The sequence below is a fragment of the Ischnura elegans genome, chromosome X (assembly GCF_921293095.1).
Source record: "Ischnura elegans chromosome X, ioIscEleg1.1, whole genome shotgun sequence".
Classification (NCBI taxonomy): Eukaryota; Metazoa; Arthropoda; class Insecta; order Odonata; family Coenagrionidae; genus Ischnura; species Ischnura elegans.
The window spans coordinates 109,953,212-109,980,937 of record NC_060259.1 but is presented as its reverse complement, the minus strand read 5'-3'; the positions used below and the strand labels follow the sequence as shown (position 1 = coordinate 109,980,937).

The 27,726-nt window shown below is 40.6% G+C and overlaps 2 protein-coding genes across 6 annotated transcripts; both read left to right on the top strand.

Annotated features, from left to right (window-relative positions):
- Positions 1–906: 906 nt before the first annotated feature.
- Positions 907–8,548, top strand: LOC124171256. Its single transcript, XM_046550398.1, has 2 exons — positions 907–2,820; positions 8,393–8,548. The coding sequence occupies exons 1-2, from the start codon at positions 907–909 to the stop codon at positions 8,546–8,548; spliced, it is 2,070 nt and encodes a 689-aa protein (XP_046406354.1).
- Positions 8,549–20,135: 11,587 nt separating this feature from the next.
- Positions 20,136–26,368, top strand: LOC124171707. Of its 5 annotated transcripts, none has more exons than XM_046550971.1 (3): positions 20,136–20,663; positions 21,072–21,104; positions 25,744–26,368. In XM_046550971.1, the coding sequence occupies exons 1-3, from the start codon at positions 20,472–20,474 to the stop codon at positions 25,777–25,779; spliced, it is 261 nt and encodes an 86-aa protein (XP_046406927.1). In that variant the 5' UTR covers positions 20,136–20,471; the 3' UTR covers positions 25,780–26,368. The 5 variants fall into 5 exon arrangements, 4 of the variants coding, with proteins under 4 accessions (XP_046406927.1, XP_046406926.1, XP_046406924.1 ...); XM_046550970.1 differs by having other exon boundaries at positions 21,072–22,701; XM_046550968.1 differs by having other exon boundaries at positions 22,460–25,752.
- The last annotated feature ends 1,358 nt before the right edge of the window (positions 26,369–27,726 follow it).

Sequence of the window (27,726 nt, the reverse complement as noted above, 5' to 3'; positions counted from 1 at the left end):
TACTATATGCTGTTAGAAATAGAATATAGAATAGAAATTCAGAAACATGCAGTAAGTTTTACATAGGTTAGTAGGCTACACTACAAGTCATGCAATCTATTTACGCGTTCTATTGCTGCCGTTATAATCTCTTATAGATCGTGGAAAAAATGACATTCGGAATCTGTCTTTTCTGCAATCTATCTCTCTTATTTTATTTATATGATCTGATCTTCCGTAGTACGTTGGCGTCCGCAAGATATGGTTAACTTCGTCAGAAAAGACACTGCTCTTGAATTTATCTAAAAGGTTTAGTCTATTTTTCAATCTACGGTCAGTCACGTACATCATTTCTACGTGGATGATCTCCTCACAGGCAGCAACTCGATCGAGGAGGCTGAGAAAGTTCAAGTAGGAATTATCGCATTGTTAGAAAGAGGAGGTTTTAGGCTTCGAAAATGGTGCTCTAATCATCCCGCATTGCTGAAGAAAATTCCATTGAACCACAGGGAGGCATCTTATCAGATTCGTCCGGAAGGTGACAACACCATCAGGAGCCTGGGAATTCTTTGGAATCCAAACGCGGATGTCTTCCATTTCGACACGAAGAACTTCGATTGTAAAGCCCGAGTATCTAAACGATCAGTTCTTTCCGATCTTGCAAGGATATTTGATCCTCTGGGTCTTATAGGACCAATCATTCTAAAGGCAAAAATATTCCTTCAGCGACTGTGGGAACTCAGATTGGAATGGGATGAATCACTTCCTGCGGAGCTACATTCAAAATGGCTTGATTTCCGTGAATCATTCAGATGCCTAAATAATTTGCGACTTCCCCGGCGCGTTATTGCGAAGAATTGCAGTGTTTATGAGATTCACGGCTTTTGTGATGCCTCAGAATCCGCTTATGGTGCATGTGTATACGTCATGTCCATCAAATCAGATGGAAAATTCATGATGCGTCTTCTATGCTCCAAGTCGCGAGTGGCGCCGCTGAAGAAAACCACTCTTCCCAGGCTAGAACTCTGCGCAGCAGTACTCCTCGCCAACCTCATTCAAAAGGTCTCATCATCACTCTCGTTTTCGGGAAGCCCTACTCTGTGGTCAGACTCTACAGTGGTCCTCTCATGGCTGAAGGCACCATCATCCAATTGGAAGACTTTCGTCGCCAACAGGGTTGCCGAGATCCACGAGCTCACAAGTAAATGCAAATGGAGGCATGTCAGAGGAGTGGACAATCCAGCGGATCACATTTCCAGGGGGCTTACCCCACAACAATTGCACGAGATGGCATCATGGTGGCAAGGTCCGCCTTGGATGAATGGACATGAAAATGAATGGCCGCCAGAATCATTCATTGAGATGCTAGAGCTCCCCGAGAAACGACCAATGGCCACCGCTTTAATTGCAGTGGAGGTGAACCAATTAATCCAGCGCTATTCGTCATTATCCAAATTGCAGAGGGTAACGGCTTATTGCCTGCGATTCAGACACAACGCCTCAAAGTCACGCACTGAGAGGAAAACGGGAGAGCTCACGGCTCGAGAAATAGAGGCGGCTCTTACGCAGCTGATTAAAGCAGCTCAAAGAGAAGTGTTTTTTAATGAGCTTCATGACCTTCAACGGAAAAATCAAGTTAGCAGCAAATCAAGCTTGAAAATGCTGCATGCATTTTTGGATGAAAACAACGTGATCCGGGTGGGAGGAAGAATAAGTTCCTCTAACATTTCCTATAGCCAGAAGCATCCAATTGTCTTGCCCCCGAAACATCATCTGACAAAATTGATCGTGATGCAAGAACACATCAGGCAACTTCACGCTGGACCGCAACTGCTTCTTTCGTCAATACGGCAACGTTTCTGGCCTTTAAGTGGAAGAAACCTCTGCCGTCAGATCGTACATCAATGCACGAGATGCTTTCGCAGTAACCCTAAGGCTGTACCACAGTTAATGGGTAATTTCCCAAGACAGAGACTTGAACCAACTCGCCCCTTTTTAAGGTGCGGGGTTGATTATTGCGGCCCCATTTATGTCAAAACTAGCCGTCGTCGAGGATCTCAGCCAATCAAGGCTTATATATCTGTATTTGTTTGCTTCTCCACCAAGGCAGTGCATCTTGAATTAGTGGGGGATTTGACGACAGAAGCATTTTTGGGAGCTTTAAAGCGCTTCACATCTCGACGAGGAAAGTGCAGCGACATTTATTCAGACAATGGCACAAATTTTGTGGGGGCGAATCGGGAATTGAAGGATCTCAGGAAAGTATTCTCATCGAAGTCACACCAGGAAAGACTTCATCATTACTCATCCTCACAAGGCATCAATTGGCATTTCATTCCCCCTCGTTCACCCCACTTTGGAGGCCTTTGGGAAGCGGCTGTCCGTTCACTCAAATATCATCTCAGGAGAATTGTTGGGAACGCATCCCTCACGTATGAGGAGACATACACTTATTTAACTATGATAGAGGCGTGCCTTAACTCCCGACCAATTACCCAAATGTCATCAGATCCTAATGACCTCAATCCATTGATTCCTGGCCATTTCTTAATTGGCGACGCACTCACTGCCATCCCTGACCCAAACATGATTGATATCCCCGTCAATCGTCTATCCATATGGCAGCACGTGACCAGGATGCAACAGCATTTCTGGTCTCGTTGGCACAAGGAGTACCTGTCTAGCCTCCAGGTTAGACCCAAGTGGACCAGAGAGGCACCCAGCATGCAGCAAGGCGACTTGGTCCTTATCAAGGAGGACAATCTACCCCCTCTCCGGTGGAGCCTCGGTCGCATCGTGCAGCTCCACCCCGGTGAGGATGGGGTTTCGAGAGTGGCAACTGTGAGAACGACTGCCGGGCTAATACGGCGGGCGGTCAACAAACTCTGTCCCTTGCCTAAAGAGGAAAGCTAAAATTTGAACGTTGAATTTCATTTTTGAAAATTTCCATTTGTATAAGTTTTATTTTCAGACTGAGAGAATCTTGTTTAATCATAAACTTTCATGATTTAATGGACTTATTTTCAGTTATCATTGTAAAGAGGTGACATTTTTTATCAAGTGAACTAGTGAATTATTGTGAGTGATTATTTGTTAGTGAGAGTGTCAGTGATTTCATCAAGTGTCGTTTGTGTAAATATCGAGTGATATTTCAGTTTCCTTTTTCATTACTTGTATTTATGTGGAACATGCCACATGCAATGAAAGTGAGCCTTCATCAAAGACAAAGAGACTTCATTTCCAAAGGCTCTCACTATGTATGGCAGTTGTCTATTTATGTGTTTCTTCCATGTATGTGTATATGATGTATGTGTTTGTTTGTTTTGCACTCCCCCACACGCTCCACGCTCTTTATTGAAAATCACAGCTTTTCAAGGGGGGCGGAATGTTGGGTATTTCCCCCCCACCCCTGCGGCGAGTGTGTCGCCCTCGGGATTTTCCAAGGCCCGGCGAAGTCCCTTTCGGCCCCCTTTCTCTTGGTCTCCGCTGGTCTCCGCCAAGGGGACACGACTCACACACTTTTGGAGTGAGAGAGTGCCGTTACTTAGGGTCAGTAACCCTTTTACCCTAGCATTCATACCTATGCCGACTGCGTGGGTGTTAGTCAGTGTTTCACGAAAACCGGGAGCGTGTGGACGCGGAGTTTCGGCGTGCGCTTCCCCGCAAGTTGCGCGCGAATAAACCAAATTCGATTGAAGGTGTCCTCGCCTTTCATTTCATCATAACCCGGGGCACACGTCCCCGCGCGCATTTCTTCTGTGCCACCTTCGGGCCGGATTGCGCGAACAAAATGATATCGGATATTCTATACTAAACCACTTTTTGTATTTCTTTATTTACAGGTTAACCCATAACCCCCATGACCATATATACTTACATTATACTTCACAGGTGATGGAAAATAACCAACACACAGAGTATAAACCAATTAAAATCGTTGTATACAGGATTTCACGATAAAATTCGCCACAAATTACTATAACATTTACATGAAGACATGGAGAAATCAACACTTGTGCCGAGTTAAGGAAATCTAAGCCTTTTCTAGTTGAATAATAACAGCAATATGTTTTGCCTTCAATGCGTGAATATTCTTAAATTTTTTTACATATTCTCTCGATGAATCCTAGATTTTTAAAGGCTTCACGGACAGTTATGACTAGTTTTAGTTTTACGTCATAATAGCTGGGAGTTGAAGGCATAATTTGCTCAATGGTAATTAAAAAGAAGCAGGTGAGGATTTGTATAGTTATGACGGGATCCATTAAAATTTACTAATGAAGGAGATAGGAACAATCTAAAAAGGAATTGGTGATTTTTTTTAAGGAATAGGGCACTGTTGGCGGATCGTCTGTCGTGCAAGTGTATTCAAATTGACAAGGAATTGAAGATATGAAGTGTTGTAATCAAACAGTGAGATTTGTAAATCGTAATTATTTAATTTGATAAATTTTTTTGGACACGTTCAAGCCGGATTGAGTCGATATTATAATAAGGTGACCAGTTAACAATATATTCTAATTTGTAACGTATCAAAGCGATATATCTACCGTCCCTATCGCATGAATATTGTCAAATGTTAGACAGATTCTCATAATGAATCGTACATTCTTTAAAGTTTTACCGACGATTCGGTCTAGCTTTAGTTTTAGCACATGAAAACATTAATATTCTTTTGCTTCTTCATTTCCAGGATTTCAATTTCCTCACGCAATCACACCGTCAGTTGTTATCTTACACAATTCCACAACGAGGGCAGCACTGAGTTACGGTGGTAACTTTTAGACGTGTAAACGCGCCGTGGTTCCGATCGAGATCGGTACGTGCGTAGCGTAATCAGGGTATGAATAACCCCAACAAAATGACTAGCGACACCTATACGGCGAAAAAATCGCTTTGATTGTGATGGCTTACAAATCTCACGAAAGGAATTCAAACGCGGTGATAGCATCCTCCTTCGCTTTCTATGGCGCAGGCATTGGCGGCAGTTCGTTTATCCCGTGTCGCACGCTTCGTGCTGCTCGCACTATCGGAAGCACATTCGATGGCATCATGTACGACACTCAACCATTGGTTGAGCCAGTATTTCCTTGGGCCCGTTTTACCCGAGAAACGTAATTTCGCAAATTGAAGCACGTACGATCGTGCGCTTCAATATACATCTTGTAAAGCTGTAAATTGTGTTAACGCATAACGCGCGGTGGCAACGCAGACCCTGCTCTTAAAAAATTTTACACATTCCACATATTTCGAAATATAATATTATGTTAAAAAATATAGGTAAAAATAATATAATGTTCCACATATTTAGAAAATGATGTAGCTTCAAGTTGCGCAATTTCGTTCCCCTTGTGAAATAGGCCATAAACTCGTGTAATGAAACTAGACAATGATAAATGCATTTCCACTCAAAGTAATGTAAACAAATATATGCACCACTCTTCACGACGAGTAAAATTGTGCAATGCAACTCAGCATTCCATTTCATAGATTTCCATTCTAATTTCCATGATTTCATATCAGAAAAAATGCGGGACCCATTTTCGGCTGCTGTGAAAAAAAACTTTCATATTGCTACTGCCATACTGTTAGGGCCCCGCAGTTTAGGTGCATTGTGGATTGAGATTCCATCCGAAGAAGTAGATTTCTCATAAATACTCTTTAACTTTTGTCCTAGAAGAATATGAATGGTTTTGAGAACAAGCGAAGTTAACTGCTTCCTAAAATGCAAAATGGAGAAAGTTGCATTAAGAGATACGCATCTGTAAGCACCAGATCATTGAGAAAATTGGCCCTCGCATCAAGATAAATCTGTAGGTATTATCACGAGCGCGGAGTACATTTATTTTAGTTTTAGGATAATTTCAGTGGTGTCATGGTGCCACAGCGAGCCGGAACGCCGCGGCGAGCCGTTCATAGGAAAAGTCATAATATTCAAATAGTAATAATAATTATGAGAAAAAATATCAAATGCAGAATTTTAATTTTCATTAAACAAAGGCATATAAATCTTAAAATATGCAGACGTAACTTGTAACAAAAAAAACACTCACCGAGTAATATTTCCGTTGTAAAAAAGTTAAAAAATGTGCGTTGCGGCACTGCTAATTTTGATGTGACATCACCGGCTAATTGCTTGGAATAGAGCATCAACAGCAATACTCATGAGGCGTGTGACCTAAGCGGTCCTGGCAAAGCTCCTCATGAATTTTCATGAAAAGGGTTGGAAAATGCGGCCAAAATTTTCCTCAAATACGCGCCCAATGTTTACATGATCGAGGGAGGGAAGGAAGGCAATTGCAGCGCACCCACTAACTTTGAGGTGAAGGCATCTCGGAGCACTGACTCAAACGCTCGGCTAAGTGCAATCGATTTCCTCTCACTATCAGTGTATTACGGAACTCCCGTGGAGACTATGTCACTCTGACTCGAATTAGTATATTCCTCATGTCATAATTTTGATAATTGGTTGATGAATTATCGACATAATTACGCACATTAAAATGAAATATAGAAACATTATACTTTTAAACCAATTAGACTCACAAAATCAAAAATTACGATTTATTTACGGGGAAGATTAAAAAATCTTGGCCACTAAAGATTCACTTTAATATCACCACACATCTAAAATTAGTAGAATTACATTAATGCAAAACTGCGTTTATTTTACGAAATTTAAGTAAAAATTACACCCACAGAATAACTAATTATATCTTTAATATTTCTTGCTTCAAGTAACTATACGTATTGCTGTGTAAAAATGCTGCTTTTCGCATATTAAAGCTTCCACTAAAAATTCTTGAAAATAAATTTCCATATGAGTCATTCCACCTAAATTCAACAAGCGTTTGTCACATAGGGTCTAAGATTTCAATGTTAATTTCTGTATTGGTCCATATCCACCTCTAACTAAATATTCCAAGACCATTTGGCGAAAAAAATTAATGTGCGCATTATGCGCATTGTAATTTTTTCTTTTTTGCCAAAAAAACGAGCATTGAATCACAAAATTCCTTGTAATTCACCACAAAACTGTCCAACAGCTATGATTTTCGGCTTATTTAAAAGCTAAGGCTTAGCGAAAAACATTGATTGTGTACAAATCATCGTATGAACTTTCCTCTATTTATTATATTTAAATGTTTATAAAATTGTTAATAAAAGTCATAAGTGTTGGTCTTAACTTTCATTTTATATCTAGACACATTAAATGGCTTAAAATTGCAGAAATATTATGTAGATGAAATAAAATTCAATGGTAACTCTTAAATTGAGTTTTATAATTTTTTTAAACATTTACATTTTTCTCCCGCGTTGCGTTCCGGCTTCCCCATTAGAAATATAGTGGGCTTATGATTCAAGCCTGTAAATGTGATAACTATTCCAGAACTCAATAATTGACTTCATAAAATCATAACACATTATGATTTAGAGTATATTTGCACGCGTTCCAGGAAAAATGTTTACTATGAGTGTGATGATGCATTTATCACTACATGCTATGAAACTTTTTCAGTGAAATACGGCGGTTCTTCACGATGGTAAAATATCGTCTGTAACTCAGCATCATTCCTAACGATCAAAATTAATTATCCATAAAAACTGTCTGGTCCGTTAACGCGACGCATTAATCTCGCTCGACGGGTCTTTTTGCGTCGCGTTTCACTTGTTTCAAACTCTACCATATTGACATTTTCAGGAAGACTTCGACAATTGTCACCATCTGTTTCTATTCCAAAGCTGAGAATTTCACCCGAGTGCTTCCAAAGATACTAATTCATTTGAGATCCAGAATATTAACAAGGGTCTTTTTTCAGTATGCCCACGAAAAATTCCCAAGATGATAGCGTCCGTTTCAAAAGAGAAACGCGCCCCGCGTCTGTTTTCCTCCAAAGGGTCTCAATGCGCATTTCACTTCGGCGCGGTGGGAAATATTCTTGTCCCTACACAACACCCTCTTTGAGAAAACCCGCCATGGACGTGATTCTGCTCGGTCATAGAGCCCTAATCAGACCCCGACCAAGCACTGAAAATGCGAAGTACTTTTTCGCTCTGGAAAACAGTATCCTGATTTAATACGTATTCAGCCCAATTTTACTGAAACGTGGCAACTAAAATTCGAATATTTTCGTGTTTATATGAACGAATCGCAATTATTAACCCTACAAAAATGTTTTAAAACGAGAATCTGCGAAATCGCATTAATATTTCCCCGCTCATTTCATTGACACCCATAATTTATTGACGAGGAGCCCCAGTTTGAAGGATGTTATACAACAAGTTTTGTCCAATACAATTGCATGGGCACCCCCGTAAGGTTAACAATCGCCTTCGATCAGGAATTGTCAGGGACACGCAGTGCCAACTAGTCAATACTTTAACCTTGCATTGCTATCTCAATTTCTCATAGTACCTTATTAGCCTCGTAGTGATTCTCCAACTCCAAAGGCAGTCATGTGCCAAGTCTGAAATTGGCCTTGGAGGAAGATGGCTAGGTGGTGGAGCTGGTGGCATGACTGACCAGCAAGCGGGAGTTCCGGGTTCGAAGAACGGCTCTGCCGAGTGATTTTTTCATGTCAAATTTCATCCTTTGTGTATATCCAAAAGCATAGTTTGTTATAAGAATTCCCATTTCAGCACCAGCCCATTCGATTTTTCCGCATAAAATCAAAATTTTTTAACCACTATCAGGACCACGAATCTTACAAAAGAGGATCGACAAGTGTGCCTCTGAATGTGTTGTCACCCAACGCGGATTTAAACAGGTTTACAAAAGTCGCCACTCGCGTCGCTGACGGACAAAATCATCCGAGTTTCACGGGGAAATAAGGGGTAATCACGGATGTTAATCGAAATGTATATGCATGATGATGTGATCTATCGAATAAATAACTTTTAAATGGTACTCCTCATAATTAATGACATTTATCTGCAAAATATCGGGAAAAGTGGATCGCATTGCACTCATCACCGCGCCGCGGACATTTTTGAAAACCGATTAAAATGCGACCGAAGTGGCAACAGAAATCAGCCTTCTTTGGGATGGAATAGGGCCTGCTATGTGCAGTCCCCTAGACTCAAACGGCCGTATTCATAGTTTCCTTAGTAAGCTACTAACGCCTAAGTAGCGTTCTAAGTAGTAGCTTACTAGCAAAATGGTATTCATAGATCGTTAGTAAGGGCTACTAATCTTAGTATGCTACTATCTTAGTAGCCGGTTCTTAGTCGCCCTCAGGCCTTGTCTAAGGGAGCTACTAAATATGGCGGACCGTTGTGGATGATCGAACTCCGGATTTATTTGTATACCTACTGTTATAGAGTTTTTACGCATTCGTGCCAAAATGGAATACGAGAATCCATTCTTCGATTAAGGCAGGCAACGTATGTAGTGTAGTTGTTGACAGGAATCGAAAGTTTTTTGTAGCTGCGAGGAAGCTACGACTTGCAGTGAACTTGTTCCTCTAGTGTAAGTGAACACAATTTGTACATTCAATGCGCCCCTGAGTGAATTGATTGCATATAGACGATGAAGAAAAGAGTGAAGCGACAAGTGAAGTGATTTGTGAGTGTATGAGCTTCGACAAAATTGTTTATTTCTTTCATACTGGTTTAACCATTTCGATCAAAGGTATCTTCTAGCTGTTGCGAAGGGGATATGTTTCATATTTGAAGCAGTTGCTCTTTAGGGATACAGCAAACGCTTATAAATTTTCATTCGTTTGTACGCTTATACTTTGTGTTTGATTATATTACTTATTCTAGTCACTTTATCGTGAGCTTTCGGCAGTATTTACATTTCGCGTATTTCGTTGCGCTGTTGTTTTTGTTTTGGTTACGGTACGAGTGGTAGTGGAGAGTGAGATTGGAAGTTTGTGGATGTTACAATTTCTAGTTTAAAAATTTGTGTCAGCCTACCCAGACGGCACAGGAAGTTTTCGTACCTAAATACGAGGGTGGACAATCAAGATACAAAAATCGCGCTTAGGAAGTTACTTAGAAGGTTTTGTTTCTTTATTTCCTTTAATGACGAAAAAAGATGCAAGAGGACTGGCAAATTCATATGCATCGATAAAATTGTATCTCATCGATAAAACTGTATTCGGTCTGGGACTATTTTCTTTCGCGGGTGGTGCCATCTGGTGCCATCGTGCCCTATCCTCCTAGAAAGATCACATGCCTTCACAAGCCGTTGGAGATCGCGTCGTTTACGTCACGTCTCACTACATTTCAGGGATTTTTGTGGTTAAGTTAGTGAAGAATAGAGTGTCTGGTAATGTGGAAGTTTCCCTTATTCTTTAATTTCATTCACTGGGCTTCAGAAACGTGTTTGTGAGATATTTTTGTTAGAAATGCCTTTCGTGTGTGTATTGTCGGGATGTAATGGAAACTCCGGGACATATGGTTCAAGTTTTTAGCTCTCCAAAAGATCCTGAGTTGAAGAAGAAGTGCATTTGGGCGATAAGAAGAAAACATTTCACCCCTACGAAAAACTGTGAGGTATGTACTCTACCTCGCTGTAATTATTTGGATGTAATTTTAAGTCAGAAGTGGCTATTCAGTACTAAAAATGGTGATTCAAAATATTGTAGCAGCAATTCTTTTGAAAATTCTTGCATTTTAGTTGTCTTTTTTGTATTAATTCATTCGGTAAACGTGTGGTTAAAGGAGAAACTAGGAATAAGCTGCCAAGTTTATAGGATCGAATATTGCTTCTTAGCTTGCCCTATGGTGTATTACACGTCGGCTTTCATCATTTCAAATTATCTTATGCTATAGTTTAAAACAATAAAAATATCAGGCATACAAATATTTACTATATTTACGAGCCTAGTAATTTGATTTCTCATGCAGAAATACCAAAAATTGGAAATGATTTGACCTAATAAGTTACATGGTATTTTATTATTTATTAATTTTAGGTGTGTGAGCTTCACATTGCACCATTGTGATATCAGAAAGTAATCTGTGGCCTTGGACGAGAAGACGAGGAGAAAATTCTTGCTGAATGGAAGGTGCCCAGATTGGAGGAAGGTACCATTGCTTCACTGTTACCTGTCGCCAAGAAGACAGACATTGTGGCAGAAGTGACATATTTGTGGATGTGGATTTGATTTGTGCAAGTTGGTGCAGTGATAGTGGACGTTCATCGGAGAAAGTATTGACGATAGTTTGTATGTATCGACCAGTCCTCTTTTAAATAATTTTCTATTCGAAAGAGAATAAGAGTAATTGTTTCGCTAAATTAGATGTGGGATAGAAGAGAAAATTGGAAATATTATTGTGGTTGACAATAGAAAATACATAATATATGTATTGTATTTCTGTGGGTTTTTTCTTTCCTGCCTCTTTAAAATTTCTTGCGGTGGTGACTTCATGCAAAGTAAGTATAAAATCGGAGGTGTGATCTAAGAGATAACATGTTTTATTTTACAAGTGTTTATGCTGGTGATTTGGCAGGACTTTCATATTTTTAATAGGTTGATACATTTACTGCAGTTACCTAGGGACTTTTACTCATACCAAATAATTTTTCAAATACTTTAGCGCCTGATATGGGTAAGTTTTAGTAGCTGAGACTGAACTATACGTTAATTTTTGCTTGCATTTTGATGAATTCGATCATACTAATAGCAGATGTGTCAGCAATCCTGTTTCATCGGCAATTTTTATTTAAAAATCTTATTTCGTCAGGCTTTAGGGTAAGCTTTTTAATGCTCGTGGGCTATGTGATGTCTTATTTAGTGTCAAAATTAATAAGAATTTACTCTCATTAACATCTCAAGGTTTCCAAGTAAGTACGAGCCACTTAACAATGCTGGATGCTGGTGGTGCGTGAATTAGCCGTGAGAATCTCATTTTTCGCAGAGTTATGGCCGAGTAAGTTTTGTAAGTTCTCAATGGGTAAATAATACTATATCATGAATTCTAATTACCATGAAAAACTCACAACCGACAAAAACTTTGTCGGTCGTGAGTCTTTCATGGTAATTAGAATTCATGATATGGTGTTATTTACCTATTGAGAACTTACAATTCATTCGTATCAAGGTTCTCGCTACGGTCGGTAGTTATCGATTGTGTTGCGTTCGATACATTTTTCGATCGTGCGAGTTACGATATAACTAATTTCGACCTAATCGATTGAGATTAGCCTGAGTGCCGTGTTCCTGCGCGCTATGTATCCAATCGTACGTGCTTAGTAGCGGACATTCACATGCTGCGTACGCGCTTCGTCGACAGGCCGCGAATGGTATGTATCCATTGACGAAAAGCGACGGAGCGGCACAGTATCCCCTTAGTCAATGGGTACTATGTACATACGAATTAGATACGGAGGGTTCTGTGCCGTCTGGGTATTTATTTCATTGTCTACGTAATGGTAATGTGAAATAACATCAACTGATTCAAAAAATCATTAGTGATGAGTGGGAAGTGAGTTGTGAAGAATTCTTTCGAACGTCAACGAGTGCAAATTCTTTTGATGTGTGCAGAGTGATTGGAAAACTGATTATCATTGTTTACTGGAGTTACGTTATAGTGTTTTAAATTAAGTGTGAGTCAAGCTTTTCATTGAACCAGAAAATTCAGAATGTACGGATTATAAGTGTCATAAAGACAGCTCGTGAAATGTGAAGTGAAATGTTGTGTGCGTTGTAGTGCTTTTTGTGATATGATCAGCAATACATAAGTAAAACAAGTTACGTTAATTATGCTTTGTTTTTTACATTAACCACCTCTAGTAAACTATATGCCGTATATTTCCGCACGCTGTCAATATTTGAAATATTTAAATGTAGCGAAGCAGATTGTTGTTTCCTTGACTAACATTTTAGGAGTTGCAAACATATGTTACTAATTGCTCGCACGTAGGTGTTTGTAACGTAATAAATGTGTATCATTCACACATTTATCTCAACGTTATTTTCTTAACGATTCATTTCTGCATTGCAAAAGTTTTCGTTTCTACTCCGACGTTGAGGTGTATTTCTGCTTTCCGAATACAGATATGTATAATACTGACGTTGCTAGTTATGTTTTTCCATACTAATCACGCATACACTAATGGAAACAAATATCGGAAGTGCAAACAATACACAATGTATATGATCAATAAATATACGGCCGTTTGTAAAGCCATAACTGCATCTCAAACATACAAATGCTTCGGTATTACTCATAAATCTACCCTTTCCCAAAGGTATTGCATAATTTTTGTGCACAGCAATGAAAAAATATGTCTGAGATGAGATATCACATCGAATTATCCATTATGAAGTAAACATTACAATGCATTTTGCTGAATCAATTTCTTTTGTTTGATAGTGTTACGAATTTTCCGCGCCGCGGAGGAGTCAGATGCAGTGTTGTCAAGCGTAGCCTAGCGGGTTGAACCCAAATCGCTACCGAGTATCGGCTGCCGAGCTGGCTAGTAGCATACTAAGTTAGTAGCTCTTAGTAGCTCACGTAATACAATCCATGAATACCATATCTTAGTAGGCGACTAAAAGGTCTTAGTAGCCGACTAAGTTAGTCGCCCTACTAGCGTGTTTTAGCGGAAATCTATGAATACGGCCGAAAGAGTAGGGAAATTAGCGTGACTTAACACACTAGCAATTCACTCACACAAGTAGTTAGTAAGTGTATGGGAGGAAATAAAAAATAAGCCTTTTAACAGCAACCCAACATAAGTTGATAAAACAAATCAATGTCATTGACGGTTTAAATGATCGCAGAGTAATTTTTACAACCTTAAAAATTGGAGTGGACTCATTTGTAAAACCAAAACGGAATATTTATTTATGCATGCAACTTCATTAAATTTGGTGAGAAGCCTAATAAATCGTACACGGAATTCGTAGCTAAAGCAAATAATAAAAACACTGACGTATTATGGATATACTTCTTTGAAATTCTACGCCAACGAATCAACTAATATATTCCTCATAAACTGAATTTTGGTAGTAAAAAATCCTCGCTGGTACAACAACGATGTTGGGAGGGTCCTTAAGAAACAGAAGAAACTGCGCAACTTACTCAAAAGGTCCTTTTCATTTATTATTACTAGACTAGACGAGACTTGTTCATAACATACATAAATTATCCATGGCGCTTCATTTCTTGCGGAGGTCGTCCGACTATCCCCATGTATGTGCAGTGGATAGTTTCAACATAAAAGCGACAGGTAAAGTGAAGGCAGAGTTATGGCGTACTGTGAGAATATTCTCAGACGAGAAAGTAAAAGATAGGTGCTATTTCGAACTCAAAAACTACTACGGGCGCACAGAAAGCCTTACACTGATGTTAAACGAATGAGGTTGGGAGCCACAAGAGGCTCAAAGGCTGCGTGCTAGGCTTACTTACCAGTAGATTGCTTGAGCAATGGAGAATGTATATCTTTATGAGCGACGCGGGGAACATCATATTAGGGCCTCACTACGTTTCCAGGTCCCACACGATAAATGAGAGAGATATTTTGCCGAACGGATCGGTATGGGAATTCGTTTTTCACCCGCACAATAAAGGACCTTAATAAATGTTAGGCGTAATTTCGTGAGAGTATTTCTTTTTGTATGTAAACGGCAGGTATCCTAACACCACCGCCAAATACCTACTGAGACGGCTTGCAGGGTAGTATGTAGATGTTGATGTATTAAAATGATGATGAAATACTTTTAATAATTTTACACTTACGAACGCAATTTATATCACTTTATATCTACAAACTTATTAATGTTGCTCGCCCCGGACTACGGTGTTTTTCTTAAGTTGTCAAGGGTAAAATTAGAAGAAATGAATTTATTTACACCTGGTACTTATACTAATTAATAGTGGTTCTCACACTCACTGAAAGGAAAGCGTCGGTGCTTTGAATCACGTTATTACCCACATTTTTTGTGACGAAGAACTAAAAAATTTAAAAACTATGATTATCGATCGAATTACAATTATTTTTACTACAGTAGGGTCATCAAATTGATTTCAAATACGAGTTTACCTGATTATTTTGTGAGAATTTTAATGGCTATATGTAGGTCATAAACTCGAAGGAGATTTGATAGTAATTTGCCGAAAATGCACGAGGACACAACTATTCTCACCTCCCCTGATTATTTCTTCACCGTGAATAAATCTCTTTAGAAATGTGCTAGCGTGGAAAAAGTCATCATTTTAATAACTTTAGTCGTTTAAAAAATTCAGTTGTAACTTTTTCTTGAGTCATCTTCATAGATTATGTTGATGTTCAGTATGTCTCGTTTAAAAAGTGAAAAGGTATTATAATTTCGGATTCGAACCCTCCCAAAGCTTTACCGCAACTAACGCGCAAGTATAGAGCTACTCGGCCACGGAGCGACGTACTGGAAAGAGATAAACGGTGAGTCCAAATATGAATCTAAAGATAGGAAAACCCTGCCACGGAGCCCGAAAGAAAACACTCCGACGGCCCAACGTGAGTGTGGACGTGAGTTACCCCAGTGCATTCCATCCGCTAATCTTAATTCTGATTGGGCTCGTGCTCAGGCAGTTTGACTCCATTGACGGTGGCTAGGTCGCGTTCACCTCCGTCCTCGCCGGCTCTTGGTGCATACGAGTGAGGGATGGAGGTCGCTTTATGTGCCAACCTCACAAGATTTCACGACCCGGCCCCATCAGTTAAGTGGAACTCTGGGGTGTCTACATACTTTTGAAAACGATAGTTCGTTGACCAAAAATGTCGTGTGAACGCATGTCCCAGGGAAAAGGTTTCCACCGAGAGGATTAGTAGGCGAGTGTACCTATAGAACCCTTTGAGTTATGCTTTCCCTTTGAGCGTGTCAATAGGTGTACCTTCCCGGCAGGATGTCCAACCGCAGAAGTTGTACGATACAGTAATAAATGGTAAAGAGAAAACGTCACAAATGACACGTCGTAAGCAGCTGAAAGTAGCACTGCGAGGTTTGTGCGAATGAGGTGCACCGGTGTACTGACTTTTGTCCCAAACCGGGGAGCCGTATGGAAGCGCATAGCGAACAGACATCCTCTTCTATAGATAGACAAGTGGACAGTACTCATTTTGAACTATGGAATTAACTATTACCAAAAATGGATTGAGCCACGACACAACGTAGAGCCTCGTGTGCTACTCACCAAAGGTGGGCCCATGCCGCAGGCAGTCTCTGATGACTCGGTTTTCACTCTGGCGTTTCGATGTGTTCTGCACCACGTTCAGAGGAAGACTCACTAAGACCAACAAATTCACTCCCGTTCACGGGGTCAAAGCAAGCGAAAGACTGAAACAGCAAATTATGTGGCGCGGTCAAGAGGAGGCGCGGTCGAGAGGAGGCGCGGCTCAACGGTGACAAATCAAAACAACAGAGCCGAGCACGGCGCATTGGCAGAGGACAGTCGCCTCGCACTCCGAGGAGATTTCGCTGGGGTGTCCCGAGGCTTCACAAGGGTTTGGAACCCAGGAGTCTTCGGTCAAAGCCAAGCTCTCCACACACTAGGCCACCACGCTCTCATAGTCTAGCCTTGAGGAATGCATACAGAGCAATTATTGCTAGTGTCGTTGAATGAGAAATAAATGCCAGCGAGGTTTATAACCCTCGTGATAACTGACATCCAAAGAATGCCAATGCATTAAAAATGTAATTATAAATATATTTATACAGCAATATTTAACGAAAAAGCTAAGAGATTATTTTATAAATTTATTTAAATTTTCTTAGGTCGAACCTCAGTTGAAAGACCTCGACGGAAAAGGTCTTCAGGATCCGGGAATCTCCAATCGGATTGCGCAAAATTAAACGGGCAAATGCAGGAAATCACCAACGAATGGATATCCATACGTTTTTTCATTTGCAAACGTAAATTATACCTAATTTTATAAATACTTCGACTTTAACCAAAGGTAACAAGAAATATAGATGCTGTACACTTATGCTCAGAAGAAAGATATAAAGTATAAAGAAATTTGTATTTTTCAATAGCACAGGTATACATAACTATAAAAATATTTCTCTATAAAAGTGGAAGGGGTAACAAATAAAGATTGCCGCGAGTTTTTTAATGGCCCTCTTTCGTGCATTCGCCCCTAATACGAACGCTCCGTGCTGCGTCACGCGCAAGAGCGGTGGCGACCAGCGTGATTAGCGACTCGTGCTCCGAAGGGAGCGTGTCGTGGGGGGGGGGCGAACAAATTGCACATGCCGACCCCCATCACTCGTACCCTCTGAAAAGAGAGCGTCCCCGCGATCCGAATATCCGAGCATTCAAGTCATCCTGGAACGGGGTCGTTCATCCGGACCCAAAGCCGCGAGAAGTAGGAGGCGTGCAAAGCAGTCGGCGGCCGAGGGCGTCCGACAACTGCGGCCTCACCCGTGCAATGCACCTTCCAACCCGATCAGTCCAGCCAAGGGAAATGCAGAGAGGAGGCCCAATTCCATCCCATAGAAGGCTGATTTGTGTTGCCACTTCGGTCGCATTTTAATCGGTTTTCAAAAATGTCCGCGGCGCAGCGATGAATGCAATGCGATCCACTTTTTTCCGATATTTTGCAGTATAATGTCATTAATTACGAGGAGTAGCATTTAAAAGTTAGATTCGATAGCTCACATCATCATGCATATACATTTCGATTAATATCCGTGATTACCCCTTATTTCCCCGTGAAACTCGGATGATTTTGTCCGTTAGAGGCGCGAGTGGCGACTTTTGTAAACCCATTTAAATGCGCGGTAGGTGACAACACATTTAGAGGCTGGCTTGAGGATTCCCTTTTGTAATATTCACGAGTCCAGCTGAGGGATTATGTCCGATTCAACTTCGAGGCAAGCAGTCGGGCTGGTCGGTCTTGGCAACGATATCCGATGACTCGATTGAGTAGAGTTAAGGCCATGCTGAGGGAAGGTGATACCCAGACGAATGGCGAATATGCTGTGCTGGCAATGAGGCTTTACACCTCCCGTCACGCTTCCTTAGCTGCTTATCCTCATCATTAAACTCGTCTCTATGGACTTCTGAATTGCGTGAATGTTCCTTTTTAAATGGATTTTCGTGAAGAATAACGAACAATATACGTATTCAGTGAATGATCCATAACAGATAAGCATTTTTTGTATCCGATACTGGGTTTTTGATAACTCCGTGATTCCACCTCCACCCAATACACTTTTACCCAATGGCAGAACTGTTTAAAGCTGCTTAAAGCGATTCAAGATTAAAGGGAAGCAATAGACGTTAAGGTAAGGGAATGGAGGTCCCCAGAATATTCTGAGGTGGAAAATAGGTGAAGCGATACACGAACATCAATCCTCAAAAATAATAAGAATGCAAGATAAAAATTTTTTTGACACAAAGCAGTAGGAGACGGCTATAAAAACATTATTCAAGTCTGAAACGCGGCTGACTAGGCATCCTTAGACAGCGGAGTCGTATCCTCTCTCGGGCATAGATATTTAGTAGTTCGAGAATGATGAGGTGTTGTCTTCGATTCTATGGCATATATTCCATCACCGCATCAAATATATTTCAACCCAATGGGCACTCAACTAGAAATGGCTGAAGCCAAGCTGGATTGCGCCCCGCGTCCAACGCATGCATGTTGCAAGGAAATTAAAATAATTATACAAATCTAACCGATCATGATCCATTCCTTTACGATAAGAATGCACCCTAAATGGGAGTTATATTTTTCTTTTCTTTGAATACACCAACTTTAAATCTGAAGGGCTAAGGTCGTTTTTTATGACAGAATACCCTGTATTCCGAAATCCACGATTGTAAAAATATGCGAAGCGCTATAGCAGGCAGTTTTCCTGAACGAACGAGTGATCAGCAATTACGTAGGCCTAGAAGGTAGTTTCTAACGCGGTATTCCCGCGGAATGCTTTCAATTCTCTCATCATTTTCCGCCCCCCACTCTCGCGCTGCCGAATTGAATGCACTGGCCAAAAGTCAGTGAAGTGAGTGAGAATTCGGCTGTGGATGCGGTCACACTTCACGGTTGGGTCCAGTAGCTGATACAGAAAAAACTCAAGATATCTTGAGTTACCTCTACTTTTATCGCAATAAAAATAATCAAGTCTCATTCAAAGTTTAAGAAAGTTTTAATTTAAGTCGTTATACATATTTGTAAGACAATGCCATCTTATGATATAAAAGTTACAATAGGGTGGTTTATTATTTTTTTGCCTAAATCTAAAGATTATTCCTCCTGGAGTATGCATTTCACGCTCTCAGGTTTTTAAATGACGACATCTATTTTCGCGATTAAATGAAAAGTGAAAATTTTCAAGCGCGCGAAAACGCGACGGCTAAGTACGAATGCTGGGAAAAGCCCGTGTGACGTCATTCTGGTTCCCGCTGCCGCCGTGTGAGGTGACCTTGGGGCTAGAATATGAGCGCCGCTACGACGCAGGCTGCTAGCAGGTAGCAGAGTACCCAGCTAGCAGGTAGCGCTTGGCTTAAAAAAGGTTTATTAATACCTTATCAAACGAAGGAAACTTTCCAACCATAGGCAATTTTAATAAGTTATTATTTAGAGATGTTTCCCTGAGCTCTGTGCCTCATGCATGCATTGGTAATCTCAGACGATGTAAAACTCCTATCTACTCGTATAGAAACTAGGTCCCTGTGACGTCACGTGGAGTGGCCAATCTGGCCTTTTTCAAATTAGGATAAAATTGACCCTTGCCATTCGTCTATACTGGGATTTCTAAAATTAAATAATTTGACAATGTAAAACTCTTATCTATTCGTAGAGAATTTTTTATTTCAATCATCCCCGAAAACAGCATGTTTGAAGTCTTTGTAATCCAGCTTGAATTCCCACCAATTAATTCGTTCTTCTTTTATTTACAGAGTAAGTCAAATTTACGTTGATTGAATAAGTCAAATTTTGTAACTGCCCCCACGTGTTCCGGCGCGAGGGTAGGCAGTCAGCTTTTGGTCGCCATGTAGAACGGTTGAACGGGAGAGTTCTCCCTTTTTTTGTAATATATCATCAAACCGAAGTATTGCAATTTCAATTATCCATAAATTGCCTGGTCCTTCGAATCATTTATCTTTGTACCCATCGCGTACATGTTTTTTGGTCCTTCGGGCCGGATTTCAACGGATTTCATCGGATTACGCCGGATCATATCGAAACTCATCGGATCGCGGCGGATAGTGCTGGATTACATCGGATCTTATCTTTTCGGGACCTATCTTACCGGACTCAGTATCGTTGATCTCAGCATCGCCATATTAAAAATCGTTGGATTGCCGAGGTCGTATGTATCATCACCGGTTTTATCTTCTCGGGACATATCTTTCCGGTTATATCGCTGCCGGATTAATCTTTACCAGATTATCGGTCCCGTTTACTCGTTAACGGAGGTGTTAGCGAATCTTGGCGGTCAATGTATCATATAATTATCGTTTATCGGAGAAAAATCGTATCGGCGGACTAATGGAACTCAACGACGAAAAAGAAGTTCCGCTGGTCATCCCTATCTACCGTGAGGCTCATGACGGAGGCACGAGAGACAGCTCTTCAAAGCAGCTCGGAGAAGAGGAAATCGGAGGGGGAAGGAGTGCATCGTGTCGTCGTACTTGCAACGGCTGATTCGTCCCCGCTCGTACTGTCATCGGACGTCTACGAAGACATCGTACATCGACAACAGAGGGCGTCTTTGGGGCTAGCAGTCATCAGAAAAGCAGTAAGATTGTTTCAATTTATCTATATAACGCCCAAGTTACTTAGCAAGTTTCATCTGAGTTGAAAATCTTATCTAGCTAATGTGGCTTAACCTAAGTAAATGATATCAAAGGGTTATATTGTGAACGCAATTTTGCCGAACTCAAGCAGAACTATCTAATCTGATTGACTGAGTTACATATCAAAATGGATGGCTTTTACGAAAATCAAAAGACTTATCTAAGGAAAATTAATAATTCCTTCATAAACTTTAAAAAACAAGGTGCTATAAAAATGAATCGCGGATCTTGTAAGGTTCGAATGGAGTGCATTGACAATTATTGGCAAAAAATTAATGACGCTCATGAACAATTACTCGAAAGTGAATATTTAGATTTACAGCATGATTATTTTTGCTCTCATTTCCTAGATAATGCTGAGGAAGTGTCCTTACAACGAAAGGGTGAGTTTGAAGAATTTCTTACAAACCTCGCATCAGCATCAAGTAAAAGTGAACGGAATGGTGAGAATATAACTTCCCATAGTGAGGGTGATCACCTTGTTAGATTACCTGTCCCGGAGTTACCTAAATTCTCAGGTGATTTCCGAAATTGGGAAACTTTTCGAGATCTCCTGAAGTCTATGATAATAGATCGCAAATATATTTCGCTGGTTGCAAAATTGCAATATCTGTTACGCTGTCTTTCTGGTGAAGCTGCTGACCTGGTACGAACTATTCCGATCACAGAAGAAAATTTCACTCTTGCGTGGCAATCTTTGCAAAATTATTACGAGAATAATAGACGCATAACTAGTGCTCACCTTGCTGCGTTGTTTGATCTTAAATCGATGCAAAACGAGTCAGCGTCTGAATTACGCCGCATTTATGCCGGCACAGTGAACCCCTTGCTCTCACTTGAAGCGTTGCGACGTCCAGTATGCCATTGGGATGATTTAATTGCATTTATAACTGAAAGAAGATTAGACCCACAAACGCGACGTGATTGGGAAATTAAATTAGAGAATTCAACTGCACCTCCTACTTATGAGATGCTTAGAAATTTCCTAAAAACAAAAATAATGAGTTTGGACAGTCTGGAAAGTTGTGGTAATAAACAATTTTCGGGATCTCCCAAGGGCATGCAACAGCGACGTCAATTTCATGAAAAGAGTGGATCATACAAATCAAAGAGTTTTCATGTGGGCGGATCAACCGTAATGAAAAATCCCTTGTGTGCTTTGTGTGGCCGCAGCCATTGGTTGGCGTATTGTGAAACTTTTCGTGGTAAATCAGCAGAGCAACGGAAGGAATTTGTCCTTTCTAAAAATCTTTGTTTCAATTGTTTTGGACAACATGTTTTGAGAAATTGCACATCAAAAAGGAGATGTCAGGTTTGCCATAAAAAGCATCATACCTTGTTACATGAGCCTTCAACTAATTTTGAATCTTCGAAAAACTGTGTGAAAAACCAATCAACAAGCTTATTTCCTGTTTTTACGGAAGAATCTATCGAACCTAAACTAACTAATGCGATCAATAGCAGGCCTGAGACAGCACATCTTTCCACTGCGTGGGTAAAAGTGCAAGGACCCCATGGAAATGTTGTGTTAGCTAGAGCACAGAGTATACTCTGTGGCTAGAGCGTTACTTGATCAATGCGCTCAGTCTAGTTTCATCACAGAATCACTTTGTCAAGGACTTAGACTTGATAAAAAATCAGCTTCGGTGGTTGTCAGTGGACTTGGTAACAGACTTCATATGAAATGCAAAGGCTCTGTTAGTGTTATAATTAAGCCAAGATTCATGTCAACTTTCAGCCGTTACACTGAAGCTCTGGTGGTACCCAAGGTAACGTTGTACAAGCCGAGTCTTCTACCCAGGGATAACTGGCCTCATCTGAAGGAGTTGGAGCTTGCTGATCCCAAATACTTCCAGGCTAGACAAATCGATCTACTCCTTGGAGCAGCGGTGCACGCCCGAGTCGTGGAAGGTAGAGTCGTCAAAGGTGAAGCAAACCATCCGATTGCCATGGCCACAGCCCTAAGTTGGATCTTATCTGGTGAGACAAATGCGGTCCTACCGCACACTTCAGCCGTATTTACGATTCAACAAGATGATGGTGAGATGCCACTAGATTCTCTTCTTCAGCGTTTTTTGGCTGCAAGAAGATATGCCTACTAAATACTCTTTTCTTGCCCCTGATGAACAAATGTGTGAAGAACATTTTGAATCCACACATTCTAGAACATCAGAAGGTCGTTATATTGTACGACTTCCCATTAATCAAGAAAGATTGCGAAATCTTGGAAATTCATATCATCCATCAATTAAGATGTTAGCAAGCATTGAAAGTAAATTCAAAAGGGATGAAAATTTTCAAAAGGCTTATTGCGAATTTATACAGGAATATTTGGATTTAGGACACATGCAGCCAATTAATTAAATTGATTTTGATTTTGATGAATATGTCTTTCTTCCACACCATGGAGTTTTTAAAGAAAGTAGCACAACTACTAGGCCACGTACGGTGTTCAATGGTTCCTTTAAGACCAATGAAGGATGGTCACTAAATGATTGCCTTTATGCAGGCCCAAATCTTCTTCCAGAAATTGCGTCATTAGTCACATCATGGCGTTAATACCGATATGCCTTCACATCTGACATTAAAATGATGTACAGGCAAATTATAGTTCATGAAGAAGACAGACATTTGCAAGCAATTGTGTGGAGATTTGACCCATTGCATAAAATACAAATACATATTTTATTCTACTCTAACTTATGGGTTAAAATGCAGTCCATTAATTGCTAATAGAGCTCTTAAGCAATTGGCAAAAGACGAAGCCGCAAACTTCCCATTAGGCTCTATTGCGTTAGATAAGGAGACATACATGGATGGCGTGTTATCTGGTGATCATGAGATTCACACCGCACTAGCTAAGCAAAAAGAAGTCATTAATTTGTGCATGGTGGGCGGTTTTTCCCTTCGCAAATGGCATTCAAATAGTTCCACTCTACTTCAGTGGTTGCCACAAGAGTTATTAGCCAGTGAACCGAAATCACTCTTTGCGAATGATTCAAGTTTTGTAGTTTTGGGACTTAATTGGCAACCCAGTGAAGACTGTTTTAACTTCGATGTTAAAATTGATCAAAAGGTAGAGCAATGGACTAAACGATTAGTGTTATCCAAGGTAGCTAAACTATTTGATCCATTGGGCTGGATCGCGCCAGTGATAATTACTGCAAAAATCTTTCTTCAAAAACTTTGGCTCCTTAAGATAGATTGGAATGAACCTTTGCCTCGAACGGAAGCTGAGCAATGGGAAACTTTCTACAGCTATTTACCTCAAATCACAAGTATCAAAGTTCCTAGATGGTTGGGTTATAGTGCAACAATGAATGTTATTCAATTACATGGATTTGCTGATGCTTCTAAATCAACGTATGGTGCGGTCTTGTATCTTCGCACAAGTAATAAATCTGCAGAAAAATCATTTAGAGTGAGAATGATTCAAGCTAAAACAAGAGTAGCTCCCTTGAAAACTATTAGTATTCCACGTTTGGAGTTATCAGCTGCTCATTTACTTGCTAAATTAACTAATCACCACACAAAAAGATTTGAATCTGAATTATTAAAAATTCATCTGTGGACTGACTCTCAAGATGTTTTATGTTGGTTAAAAGAACATCCTTCAAGATGGCCAACCTTCGTAGCTAATAGGTGCTCTGATATTCATACCCTGGTGCCAACTGCCAACTGGCGTCATATTGGGACTAAAAATAATCCAGCTGATTTAGCATCTCGTGGTTGCTTAGCATCTGCACTGAACAATCAGAACTTATGGTGGTCAGGATCGGACTATACGGAAAATTCCTATTGTTTTATCAACAAATACTGCAACAATTAAAGCTAGTGGCTTGAATCTCTTCCAAAAGTACTCTAATCTAAAAACTCTAGTGCATGTCATGGCTTATGTGATACGTTTTCTACAAGCAAAAAAACTAGTGCATCCAATTTTCAGTGCATCATGGTTTAATGTTGAAGTAATGAATGCTGATGTAATTTTGAATCCAGGTGAAGTTATCAGAGCTTGTTTATTATTAGTGTTCATAGCACAACGGCAATCATTTTCTAAAGAAATTTCGATCTTGGAGAAATATGAAATTATTCCTAAGAACAGTGTGCTAATCAGATTAACGCCATTTATTGATCAAAAGTTATTAAAAGTGGGAGGAAGATTAAAGCAGTCATTACTTTCTGAGGATGAGAAACATCCGTTGATCATACCCAGTGATCATCCACTCACACGCTTAATCATCGAAGACTGCCATAAACGTACACTGCATGGTGGGGTACAGCTAACTCTTACAACACTACGCACACAGTACTGGGTATTGAAAGGACGGCAGAAAATCAAAGAGATAATCCATAAATGTGTTGTGTGCCAACGTTACAGAAAAAGTACTTCATATCAAATCATGGGTAATTTGCCACAATACAGAACAATGCCTAACAGACCTTTCTCAAAATCTGGTGTGGATTATGCTGGACCTGTGAGCATTAAGACCTCACCAGGAAAGTGTAGAAGTTCATATAAAGGTTTCATATGTGTTTTTGTATGTCTGAGCACTCGTGCTGTGCATTTGGAAAACAGTTTCTAGTAACACTTCTGAAGCATTTATTGCAGCGTTCCGACGATTTGTTGGGAGACGAGGTCATTGCTCCTTGTTATTAAGTAACAAGGGAACTAATTTTGTAGGTGCTGACAGAGAATTAAAAGAACTGTTCCAGAGATATTCCACCTTCACCCGCACCCTCGCTGAGGCCTTGGCATCTAATGGAACGGAGTGGCGTTTCAATCCCCCTACAGCCCCACATTTTGGTGGGATCTGGGAAGCGGCAGTCAAGTCAACAAAGCATCATCTAAGACGGGTTATCGGGGAAACAAAGTTGACTTTCGAGGACTGTCAACTCTATTGTGTCAAGTGGAAGCATGTTTGAATTCCCGCCCGCTTGTTCCCTTATAAGATGATCCTAATGATATCCAAGCGTTGACTCCTGCTCATTTTTTAATTCCATCTTCATCTTATCTAATTCCAGAGCCATCATTACCTGAGGAAAAAATTCCGACTTTAAAGAGATGGCAAATGGTACAGCAAATGCTTCAGCATTATTGGCGACGCTGGTCGAGGGAGTACTTGCAATCTCTACAGCAACGACAGAAATGGGCAACGTCAACCCCAAACATCAAGGCTGGGGATCTCGTGATTGCCTGCAATGACAACACTCCACCAGCGCGTTGGCAACTAGCCCGAGTAATAGAAGTTCACCCGGGTGACAATGGATATGTCCGAGCTGTGACAATTCAAACTGCAAATGCAGTGCTTAAAAGACCAGTGAATAATCTAATAATTTTAAAATGAATATTGTAAGATGAGTTTAAAATCTATGTTCATTTAAATATTTTTTGTTGTTGTTATGTAATGGTTCTCTTCTGCGAAGAGAAGGTGGGCGGAATGTTTTAAGTCTTTGTAATCCAGTTTGAATTCCCACCAATTCAATTCGTTCTTCTTTTATTTACAGAGTAAGTCAAATTTGTGTTGATTGAATAAGTCAAATTTTGTAACTGCCCCCACGTGTTCCGCCGCGAGGGTAGGCAGTCAGCTTTTGGTCGCCATGTAGAACGGTTGAACGGGAGGGTTCTCCCTTTTTTTGTAATATATCATCAAACCGAAGTATTGCAATTTCAATTGCCATAAACCGCCTGGTCCTTCGAATCATTTATCTTTGTACCCATCGCGTACACAGCACAATGAGGCCTTTACATCGGGAGTTTAAAGAATCAACAACAGACGATCTCACACACACACACCCATGTCCTGGAAGGACAACCTATCCAGGCGGGACTCGAACCTGCGACCTTCGGTACAGTAGGAGAGGACTTATCCCCACCGCCAGCGAGGCCGACAAATCTAGGTCCCTGCGAGAATCCCTAAGAGAATCTAGGTCCCTGTGACGTCACGTGGAGCGGCATCGCATGGGCGCCAATCTAGCCTTTTCCAAATGAGGTTAAAATTGACCATTAACATTCGTCTACACTGGGATTTCTAAAATCAAATAATTTGTATATTATGGATACACAAATGGTGGGTAACGAATCGCAATCAATGCCTTTCGTTTTCTTTGATGAAGGAAACTACCCTATTGCGGTTCTGCAATATTTGGCGATTCGGGCGGTCCCGCAAGGGGGGCGTCCGCCCCCCATCTGTATCCGCCACTGGTTGGGTCTAGGCACACGCACAGTGTCAGTGGGGCGGCCAATGCGATTGAGTAGGACGAGGTGAGAAAAAGGACACTCGATGTGTCGGGCTGGCGAGTAGGGTCTTACTCGAGACGAGCAAAGTCATTTTCTGCATAGTCCGACCTTTAAGAATGAAGTCACTGGGATAATTCAGTCACTTCGGTTATTTGATTCTCGACGAATCATTGAATGGAAACAATTGTAGACTCATCAGTCAGCGAGAACGACTCACTCCGTGATTGACAGAGACTGTTACAGAGTAAATAATGAAAGGACTCCGATAACTGGAATAATCAACGGCTGATTAACCCAATTAATTTGGCAACCGTCCCTTAAAAGAAATTAGAGACGGATTAGAAAGTGCATATGTAGGAAGAATCTGGAACGGATTTTCGGCTCTTATGAAATAGATATTTTGAGGGCATTCAATTATACCTTTGTTATATGTACCGGGTGGAGTTACCTTGCGCTATCGGGACAGGTTGCAGGTCTCTGATAAGCAGTCCACTTGCTGGTGTCTCAGGGCACAGCATAGGTACGCCGTTGGCTAATCCGCGGATATATAATGAATAACCACTTAACGAATTCGGTAGATGGAATGGAAATGTAAGAGACGATGAAAAATCGATGCTCCTTGAGCCATTCTCTCGTAAGATATCTTGGAAAACACGAAAAAGCCCACCCTATTTTCATGAACAGGTGACGCCATTAGAGAACCAGCACTTTAATTTATTACGGATGAACCGCTGATTATGGGAATGAGTGCGTCACAAGAGACTCAA